Source organism: Cibotium barometz, chromosome 15, assembly GCF_041138505.1.
Source record: "Cibotium barometz isolate CiBa-2024 chromosome 15, ASM4113850v1, whole genome shotgun sequence".
Taxonomy (NCBI): domain Eukaryota; kingdom Viridiplantae; phylum Streptophyta; class Polypodiopsida; order Cyatheales; family Cibotiaceae; genus Cibotium; species Cibotium barometz.
Window position 1 is genome coordinate 10148540 of NC_141060.1, and position 11344 is coordinate 10159883.

The window sequence follows — 11344 nt, forward strand, 5'->3', positions numbered from 1 at the left end:
GCAGGGTGAAATTTTCCAGTTTGCAGAAGTGTATGGATCTCAATCTTCCCATGAGCGGCAAAGAACTTGGAATTTCTTCTATTCCTATCCTTGGTTGACAAATGCTTTTGATTGTGGAGATTTTAACAACTCTCCACAAAGAGAGGATAATACATTTGGCTCTTCTCATATGCTACATGTTCAGCGTCAGGCTTGGGATAATTTCATTCTGCAAACGGATGCTTCTGATCTTTGGCTTTCTACTATGGTTGGAATTCCAGGATTCGCTTATCACCATAATGCTCTAACTCAATACTGGGCTGGATTGGACACATGGTATTTGTTACGTACTCGAAAGTATGACTCCTCATGTAAGCTTTGCGTTGATTATGACTCAACACTCTCTGATCATACACCACTATGGTTGGCATTATATTTTCATATGCCCTTAGAGGAACCTCCTCTGCACTATCAAAGACTGTTACACATAAATAACAGCTATCTCTCGCATGATGCCTTCAAATCTTTGATACATGATGCCATTTCTCCGCTTCTTACTCAGCTAGATAATATTGACACTGCTTGGTTTCATTCAATAGTCACTAATTATGGCAGGTGCTATGTTGTTGACGCTAGGCAAAGAGTTGAAATGGCTAAGCGACAAATCCAATTGCTCACGACGCTCAGCCATCTTCAGACTCTTACACAAGATCAACAAAATGTGTTGCAAAGCCAAAGCGTGTCTCTGTGAATCAACAAAGAAAGATACATAAATGGCAAATCCGATCGAGATGTAAGCAAATCCAAGATCAAGGTTGCTCATCGAAACAATTTTTCAAAGCTTGCATGCTGACACACAGAGAGACAAAATTGTGCGTGTTAAGAAATTTGATGGCACATGGACATCCACAAAAATGGAGCTTGCAACTAAATGTGTCAATCATTATCATCACATATTTCAGAGTTCATATATTGTGGATGCTGATGTTCATGATGCTCGAAAAAATTTCTTAAATTGTCTACATCTCATTGTTGACAATGAATCTACTTTGAGATATGATCTGCTCTTCATTGAGGAAGAGCTGACACATGCATTATTTGGCGTGGGACATTGGAAGTCACCTGGTTGGGATGGCACGTTAATGCCAGTTATCTATAAATTGGCAACTAAAATGCTTGCAAAGCATATTGGTAGTCTACTTTTATATGATTTGCACCCACAATACTTTTATATGGTTTGCACCCACAACAGTATGGTTCTGTTCTCAGAAGACTGGATGATATTACTAATGTATATCTGGCGATGGAATATGCCAAATATACTTATCAGACATCCTTGTTATGCAAGTGGCTGTAGCAAAAGCTTTCGATATAGTTCAATGGGACTACATAGCTGACGTCATGGCTGCAATGTGCTTTGGTTGTAAAATGCAACAAGCTATTTTTTGGTTATATCGGGATAGTACTGCGCAGTGTGTTTTGGGTCGTGATCTTTCATCGAAGTGGACACAACAAAAATCTGTGCGTCAAGGATACCCTCTTAGTGCATTACTCTATGTGATTGCCACACATCCATTTTTGATGTATATGGATGTCTTGACTGCACAAGGGCAATTACATGGTCTATAATTACCCAATGGTTCGCATTTTGTGGCCCAGGCTATGCAGATGATTCTTTGTTCATGCCTAAAAATGATCCAAATAATCTAAAGTGCATCATGAGAACATTAGAATTATTTGGTAAAGTAGTTGGACTTTATATCAACTTTTCTAAGTCTAAACTGCTTCCATTGACTTCTTGTGACTTGCATGCACTGTTATGGCCAGGACAAATTATTTCACCAAACCACCTAGTTAGACATTTTGGATATCCACTAGCATGGTATATGTTTACGTAGGATGCCATTAATTGGGTATTAAACGAATTGAAGGCCAAACTAGCATATTGGAAGCTTTCTACATGGCCTTTACATGTGCATCTCAGAATTATTCAATCAATCATTATGGACTATGTGCAATTTTATTTGCCGTTGTTGATTTGGCGTAAAACTGATATTAATACTTTTATGTCTGATGCCTTGGAATTGTTGTCACCGTCAATGATGGACAGGCAATCTTGCCCATCCAACCCCCCCACCCATGGAACAGGCAATAGTGTTAACAATCTGTAAGCAGTGTTATCCAAGATGGTTTACAAAATCACCAGTATTCAAAAGAGATAACAAAACAAGCACTAAGACACAGATGTACAAATGTTGAACAGTACAAGTGAAGGCAAGAGTAAGCAGACCTGTTTCAACACAAGAGATCCATTAGGTCCTACCACAATATATACAAAGTTGAGATTTCCATCCCCGACTTCCTGCACATTCCAATCTGTACCTGCACCACCTAGCCTGCCTGCCAAGCTTGGATACTTCTTGATATACTCAACTACAGTCATGGTATCCAATATATAGAAGTCATCCTTTTGCTCAGGTGTGTCATCATCCTGCTTACATCCACTTGAAAGAAGATCTCCACTAGTCTGGAGTGTTTGCAACCCTGTGGCTGCACCTGATTCTTCATTATGTTTGCAAAATACAGCAATGTCAAAGACCTTTGTGCCTTGTTGTCTGGTTATGATGCCCTGTTCATTAGTAGCAAAAATGCATGCAATTAAGACTATGATGCCTTGCTATGTATACAAGTCATGAGCAAGCCAGACAAATCATGAATGTTATGTTCTTCAAAATACCTTATCAGTGATTATGGCCGTGATCAGTCTAGCCGGAGTCACATCAAATGCCGGATTCCAGACGGAAACCCCTGATGCTGCCACCTGAGATCCTTCTCCTCCATGTGAGTGAGTCAACTCTTTCGAAGACCTCTCCTCAATGATAATGCTATCTCCAGATGGCAAAGTAGTATCAATTGAAGTCAGAGGGGCTGCCACATAAAATGGTATCCCGTGATGGAAAGCTGACAGTGCCAGGTTGTACGTGCCAATCTTATTAGCGGTATCACCTGTCATCATCATTTCAGTAAATAGCAATATATGCTTGCACAGACAATACAGTCTCAGATATTTAGATACACATCGTCACATGATGAATCTAACTTTTTCCTTTCCAGTAATTGCTGTTTTATTATTTGTCGGAGTTTTATTATGCATCGAGGGCTTACCCTTTAACTTTTCCTACATCTTAACCCCAGCTCCACGTAGCCTACTGTAATTTAGAACTACATGGTTAAATATCATAAAACTCATTTCTATGGCCTAAGCCTAAAATCAGACAGGTTGAGCAGTCCCAATAATTGAGGCCACACAGCGGGCACTCAAAATATGAAGACCCACCTTTCTGCAGCTCACAAAAGTCACTTCAAACCCTTGGGAAGCCGTAAAATCCCCAAGCCATTGAACTTAGCTTTTGTCTGCCCTCAAGGTTTAGAACCTTCAAGTAAAACTAGACGAGAGTCTCGGCAAGAGAGAAATTTCTTGCTAAGAAACCCATAAGAACTGAAATGGGAGTACAGTGAGAGAAGAGCTCTGAAACAGAAGAAGAGTAGCAGTGGTACAAATTTTAAAATACAGGTACAAACCCACTTTGTCAGCAATGTGCTTGTGCATGGGTAGGGAGGTAAATGGAGCAGCCTGCACCGTAATGATGGCGGTGATGAGTACTCTTGCCTGTGTTATCTTCCAACACACGAGAGCCTCACTTGGCCTAGCGCGTGGTCAGATTCGAGATTTGCTCCAGGCAGCCCTCATTGCCGAATCACCGATATTCACATTGCACAACCCAGTGGAGTTTGATTCTCCCACAGCGGCTGACAGGGTGCTGCAGCCGAGTCCCATTGCGATGCGATACGCACAGCTCAGGTGTTCTTTGCTCGATGGCACCACGGGTTTGATGGTTGACCCCACATCCGATCCCCTTGCAGGACTGTCTGGCTCCCCCATCACGTTTGCTTCCCAAGCATCCAAAAGGAGTATACCCCCCCTCCACTCAATTGGTCGAGCTATTGGACAGGTCTTGGAATCCCCTCAGACCATCGCCTCTATGGTGGCCAGGGCAATTGGCGTTCCCTCTATCAGAGTATCTGTAGCCTCTCTGGAGGCTCTCCAACACGTCAGCGCGCTGCCCAGCCTCCTCAAGGAAAGGCAGTTTCTGTAACGCAAGGAGTACTCAGATCCCACAAGGAGTACTCGGATGGGACACCTGGCCAGAGCCTGCCCATGACCTTAGGCCTGCTGAGGATACCCATCAAACCCGCACCCAGACCTGCTCCGAGAACTCTCCGAATGGCCAGGCAAACCCAGCGTCCAACCACCAGCCTCCCCAACGACAGGCCCAACACTCAGAGGACGGTGAAGTCATCGCAGGCACCCCCCCCCCCACCCCAAAAACAAGATTGGTGGGACCCTGGAGGCACCAATTTTACCTCAAGACCAGGATCTTACTGCAAGGCAGTCCCACCCACCACGCAGGAGGTTCAGGATTCCTCTGCCCACATGCCTCTCCACGAGGTTGTGGATAAGGAGCTCCCCCACCCGTCCCCCGTCGTCTCGTGATCCCCGCCACTCCCCCTCCCCAGCTCCCCCCGCCCTCTCCCCTCCCCTTCAGCGCCTCATCCCTCCCGGCGGAAGCAGCCCAGCTCTGTGCACCGCCTGATTCATCAGTTCTCCAACCCAATGGAGATGACGATTGCAACTTCCCTGGTGGCTGCCTTGTGCGCCCCCCCCCCCCCCCCCCCCCCCCCCCCGGCACACCGCCACCGCGGAACCCCCCCTGTGGCCCCCTCTGTATCATGGAGAAGCCCATGGATTGGATTACAGCCTCTTCCGATGCTTGCCGGTGGATTCAAGTGAGTTCTCAGAGACATTGGCCCCCCTCCGAGCCTGTATGAACTTCTACCACTCTCGCTCCACCACCTCTGATAGCGACACCACGGTCTTCTCCTTCGCCCTCAGGGTCTCCCCCAACAATGCTTGGGATTGCGAGACATCAACTTCTGCTATCCACTCTCAAGAAGCCGCTCTCTCCCTCCTTGTTGTAGACGGACGACTCAGTGATATAGCCACCTATTGTCGGCCCCTAGCAGGATCACCACACCAGAACCAAGATGGATCCCTCGCCTCCTAGAGTCTGGAGGTGTTCCTGTTTGTCTTTTTGCATGTGTCAGTGATGGTAGCCCTTATGCCGGTGTATCACTACTGCTATTGTGATGGGTGGAGTCCCAAGTAGATCATCAGCAGAGCTACACAGCATATATGGCGGGCCCATTGCAGCGTGGCCATTGAGAACACTCTCCCCCCCCCCTCCCCCCCCAAACTGAGTCTATCCATTCCCTTAGGGCTTTTACATCATTCATACCATCCATGTCCAGTGGGGGCAGCTTCAGGAGGGCAGTTAGGATCACATGCATAGATGGCACAAGGCTTTTTAGAGCACCTGGCATAGGAGCCCCTTTCTCTCTGATCGGACCGGTGATAGCACCTGGCATTACACGCCGCCCCGGTGAAGATTTACCCCCCTCCCTCCTGTATGGAGTAGGTTCCCTCTGAGAATCCAGCCATGGAGGGAACCACCCTGTACAAGGTAGGTTCCCTCTGAGAGAGGCCAGCCATGGATGGAACCACACTCCCCTTTTTTGTTGTTGCTGCTAACGAGGATTTTGAGCATGTACATTTAGTCTATAGCTGCTGTTTTAAACTATAGCAGGATCTCTTTCCCGAAGAAAAAAAAAAGTATGGGCATTCAAAAAGCTCAACCATAGCGGTCACAAGATAAGGTATCTACCAGCCGTAATCTGCCATAGAACCCCATAGTGCTCCCTCCAAGCATTCACAGATTTGCCATGCAACCAAGTTACCGTAGCTCATCAAAGTATCTTAACGGTTGGCTGTCCTCAACAAGCCTTAGTGCATGCATAAGAAAACCTGAAACAGATTGCCATTTATGCTATGCACAAATAATCATAGCCCGCATGACTGGTCATGACTCATACCAGAATAAACCATAGGCTAAGCATTCTGCATACTGTGTAGAGTCTGTCCGTGCACCTCATCATGAGCCTGGCATTAACATCTAGATTCACATGCAGCTATGCACGATGCAACTGCACACATACTTTGGAAATCTCCCGTTCTTGGTACTTGCATCTGGACGTCCAGTCTCACTGAGCTCCATTCAGAAGAAAGGGGTCAGGACCAAATGGTGACAAATGAATTCATCCTCAGTGATCCACAAAAAAAATGTTCTCTATAGAATTGTAGCCATGGAAAGCTGCGTGGAGACAACCATGTTCGGCCTGTATGAACCTGGGTCAAATCGGGATGGATAATGCGGTTAGTCGAGATCTAGAAGAGGGGCATCCAATCTATACTCAATAGGGGAACCCAATCCATCTGAAGGCCATGTAACTTAAACCAACGGATGATGCGGGCATACCAGGAACTGCTATGCCAGCTATCTAGAAGACTTGAGAGCTAACCTCACAAGGCAATCTAGTGTGTAGATATGACAAATGCATGTGATGGTCTTGCAAAGAGCGTCAAAGACCGAAGGGCCGACTCCAAACTCAGCCAGTACAATCTAGTCCATTCAGAGCATATGGACCCCAACACCATAGACACCCTCCGTGGCCAGTGGGATAAGTTGCGAGGCGGCTTTGAGCATATGCGGAAACACAGAGAGGCTTTTCTGCGGTCCTGGAGCAGTGGTCCTTTCCTCAGGGTTAGAGACGACGACGTTACTTGGCATTACAGGCCACATTTTTGCGCTGCAGCACCCCCCCCCCCCCCCCCAAAAAAAAAAAATTGTATGAGATAGCCTTCCTCCAAGAGCGGCCAGCCAGCAAGGAAGAGCCCCTCTGTCCCCATCTGTAATTTTTCCTTCTTCTTTTTCGTCTCCCATGATTGAGACTCGGCATGTACTTGGCTGTTTTTCGGCTGCATTTTGGTAACTAATGGAAGGATCTTTTCTTGGGGAAAAAAAACATTGCATAATATAAACTTCTCAAACCACGTACCATTGGCAGCAATGCGATCTGCCCCCACCACCACAGCATCTACCCTTCCAGAATTCTGAAGAGCAGCAGCTGCTGAATCTGCTATAAGAACTGCAGGTATTTTCTCATAGACCAATTCATATGCTGTCAACCGCGAACCCTTCATACATGCATAAAAAAACATGTTTCTTTCAGCTCATGATTGCAAACAATAACTTCAAATGCTGTAAAACTATCTAAATTGTCCTAGCAGCTGCCTGCAACGTAGAGACATACCTGATTAAAGGGCCTTGTTTCAGTACAATACACTGTATCAAGTTTTCCCTGGGAATAAAGGCTTCTTATAACGCCCAATGCAGTCCCATATGCTGCCGTTGCCAAACTGTGTTGAAAAATGAGGCATAACAGAGGTTGGACACAAGAGTAAGGCCTATTACACCAAAAAACTACAACATCTACACATCTCACTGCTACCCATAAAAAGAAAACAAGAAAAGAGACAATCCAACTACTAAACCTTCTTACCTGCCTGTGTTGCAGTGAGTGAGAACACAAAGATGCTCTTTTTTTTTTGCTTGATTGAGTATCAGGTCAGCACCGTAGGCCCCTATGGCTTTGTTTGAAGTCACATCCGCTGCTAGCATTGCCTCCGCAGCCTCGACATAAGCCTATTCAAGGTTTATAGACGGTAGAATTTTTCTGGTTAGATATAACTCCCATACAAGCTAAAGCTAGAAAACTCGCTCTTACACACACATGGGTGCACATGCACGGTGCAGTGCATGATCATTAAAACAACTCACATAACTCACTTTGAAAACTACTTCTGCACTAGATGTCATAGCTGCAGCACTGTTTGTCTTTTCTTTCAATTTGATAGCAGCATCCGAAAGATTGACTGCTGTGGGCCGACTGCGTTTTTATGCATGTAAGACGAAAAAGCACAGAAAGAAAATGCAAGGCATTAAGCTTTCGCATCTACATACCTAGAGACAAGGTAATCTAGTCGATCATGTAAGTACTGGAGTGCTTCATTAACACTACTCGGCTTCAGGTCCAAGTTGGCCACCTCAACAGCCAGTGAAAGGGCTGCTGCAATGGCGATTGCAGGTGCACCCCTAACCACCATCTCTTTGATTGCATGCCTACCAACACAGCACTTTCATTGATGTTACAGAGTTTCAAAGCCTGTCAAAACCTAATGTAGAGATGCGCTTATTGTTGACAGACTTAAGATGAGGATTTGTAAAATCAAAGCAGTGGTAATCTCATCCAAGATCTTGTGCTTTTCAAACTTTAATTCTCTTTAATTTGAAATTGCTAGTGCTTTGATTTATTGAATCTCGTTGTGTCTTTTATCACAGCACATAATAATTTAGAAAACACACATCAGAATGTCACATGCATCACCTCCGGCGCTCAATGCAGGTGTCATGCTAGGGCTACTAAAGGAAACAACCCATCTAATGAGTAGAAAGACAAAAGTGGCTATAAGAGCATGAGACAGTATGGGTAACAAAATAAGAGGCCTAGAGTGGGTAAAAGTAGGCCTGCCTACCTATATGATGCCAATACGAAGACACCTAACATAATTAAGCAGGCCAGCCATGGGCATACATCTGGCATAACTCAAGTGCATGATACATCATCTCAGCTGAAACATACATGTGCTGTCCAAACTCTGTCTCAACCCTTGTCAATCTGCCATACCCCTCCTCTCACAAGGGGCCAGATAACACATATCTGCAACAGACATCAAGCAGTAGAAAGAGAGATAGTTGAACAGGAACAGAGCTTACCAAGTTCAGCCCGTGAAACAGCACTGGAGGAAGCAACAGCACCAATTTGTACTTGCAGGCACTTGTATCCACAACCCTGCTTCACACATGTGCTTGTAATTGCCTGTATCCTCCTCCTGATGTTCACTCTTATGCTGTCCTTGAAATTACAGATCTGACAATCAGCACTGTACCCGTCTGTACCACCTCGGGATACGTGCCAAGAGTTGTACTTGCACAAACGGTCTGCTGTCCTAATTCTGGTCGCCTGAATCTGAGTACACATGCCTGTCCAGCACCTGTCTGCACCACCTGCAGCACTGTACTTGCTGTACCTGGCTGTCCGTACACTGTACGGCAGCCGTACAGTACTGTACTTGCTGAGTACTTGCTGGTACAACCTGTGTAGGGCCTGGGCGCAGAGAATCCAGCAGAGAAGAAGTACGTTTGCAGCAGATTTCAGCAGCAGCCTGTACTTGCAGTCGTACAGTGCTGTACGGGCTGCACACGTGGGAAAGTACAGTTGATTAAGCAGAAGAAAACAGCAGCAAACACACAGAAATCAGCAGCCGCCTCCTTCCTTGTGCTTTTCCACGCTTGTGTATCCCTTTTGCTCCACGACTCCCCAAAAGGGAAGAGAGAGAGAGAGAGAAGAGAGAGAAACTCTCCATAAGTGGCCCTCTTCCCAAATTAATCCCTAGGGCCCCAAACTTTAATAAGTTCTCTAGGGCCACTAAGGCCTAGGGGCAAACTCTAATAAACATTAAAGTTTAATGTTTCTAGTTCCCCCCTTCACACCTAGGGATGTCCACACATCTTAAACTCTGTCCGGGCACCCCCCATGTGAATCATAAAATATTCTGACTCTGCAACCACCATGCCCACACTTGTACTGTTCCATTTTCACAGGGCCATGACACCAGATATCATCTAGTATTTATCAGGATATTTACTAGGATTTTTTTGGGTATTTTTCCCATCATTTTGAGCATTTTACACATCATTTACGCATTTATGGTGGACATGAGCAGTCGGCCAGCTCAGTAGCCAGCCGACTGGCTCATGGTGTCCATATAAATAGATCACTTGCATATTCAGCCATTCATTCAATCATATTCCGCACAGAGCAATCAACTCTTGGATCCTTCAGCACAAGGAGCATAAATCGATTGCAGTTTCCAGCCCTATTACCTCAGCATTTTCCTCCTACAGCCCTAGGCGCATCAACGCATGAGCATTCAGCCCCTGCATCAGCAAAACGCAGCAGATTCAGCATTCAGCCTTGCGTTTTCTGCATCCATACAGTTTTCAGCATTCATCATCTCATCGTTTTGCTCCAGCCACTTGGTGAAGGTAAAACTCAGCATTCATATTCATTTACAGTATTCATACTCAGTCTAGAACAGTCCAGAACAATCCTAAACAGCCCCTCTCTCAGCCCTAGTTTTGCATCCCTCCCTCATACCATTGGGAAGAGTGCTTAGGCTCGAGATTGGACATCTTTGGTGCTTCTACAACAGTGTACAGTTCAGCCCAACACTTGGTCTTCAGAGGTCTTGCGTTTGGCTTATTCTCAGTCACACCGTCAGTCTCTTTAAAGATAATAAAGCAAATACTATCTCGGTAACGGGATAGGGGGCCTTTCAGTGGGTAATTCGGGTCCCCATACGGTTTACAGTTCTCATCTCTCTCTCATATCTCTTTAAAGTTTGAAGTCATTAAAGTGGATTGCTAAACTCGTGAAACTACTCAGGATACAGAAGACGGTGTGAGCATTTGTGTGATAGGATCCTCCAATATGAATACTTCCGCTGCATGTTACATTGGGATCATAGAGAACAGAAATTGAGTCTCGATTTACGGATCCATCAGTCCAGCCTAACCCCATCCAGTCCCATGGGTTAGCCAACCGCCCAACCACTGTAGTGATGGGATCCAATTTAGAATTTGGTTAGGTTTTGTCCCGGGTACCAAGGAAAAGAGTTCCCAGGCCCCCTAGCCGGAAGTTCAAGCAAACATAAACTAGTCACACCACTTACACACCCAATATGAAATTGCCTTTAGATTCAGCTTGTCCACACACACCGTATCCTAGCGTGAGGGCATCCTTGGATGGTCAGATTGCGTTCCGGCACGACCACTGCATCATGTCTACAGGGAAGAGTACCCATCAGGCGGAAGAAGTCTCCCGCGAAGGAGACCTTGCTCTTCCGACTACAGGAGACACCATAGCTCTTCTTAGAGCTCAGAACCAGTTGCTCATGGAGCGTCTCCGACTCTTGGAGGCAGCAGCAACACGTCCTCCTCCGCCTCTAGCAGCCCCCTAATTAAGAAAGCAATAAGAAAAAGGAGAAAGACGGGACTATGAGGAAGCCCAACGCAGGATCGACGAAGACCGACGTCAGGCTGAACTCGCCGCTCGGGAGCACCAACGAGAGCTCGATCGAGAACGTATGTTACTCGAGCACCAAAGGGAAAAGGAGGCCATTCATCTTAGATACCAGCACCTCTCTTCAGCATCCCCCACCTCAGGTGGCACCAGCCAGCAGTCCGCAGCATCAACTACCGTCATTCGTAGTCAACCAAATTTCAGT

The 11344-nt window shown here is 45.9% G+C and overlaps 1 protein-coding gene across 2 annotated transcripts in view; it reads right to left on the reverse strand.

The window, feature by feature from the left end:
* Positions 1 to 2191: 2191 nt before the first annotated feature.
* LOC147630956 (methylthioribose-1-phosphate isomerase-like) overlaps positions 2192 to 11344 on the reverse strand; it is a 66148-nt gene continuing 56995 nt past the window's right edge. Inside the window, exons 3-9 of one of the 2 annotated variants that reach the window (XM_086809301.1) lie at positions 7959 to 8117; positions 7785 to 7884; positions 7498 to 7640; positions 7249 to 7354; positions 6994 to 7132; positions 2717 to 2985; positions 2192 to 2608 (exon numbers count right to left, since the gene is read on the reverse strand). In XM_086809301.1, the coding sequence (XP_086665427.1) occupies positions 2213 to 2608; positions 2717 to 2985; positions 6994 to 7132; positions 7249 to 7354; positions 7498 to 7640; positions 7785 to 7884; positions 7959 to 8117 (1312 nt within the window). In that variant the 3' untranslated portion in view covers positions 2192 to 2212. Of the gene's footprint in view, positions 2609 to 2716; positions 2986 to 6993; positions 7133 to 7248; positions 7355 to 7497; positions 7641 to 7784; positions 7885 to 7958; positions 8171 to 11344 lie in introns of both variants that reach the window. The other variant, XM_086809302.1, reaches the window with a different exon arrangement.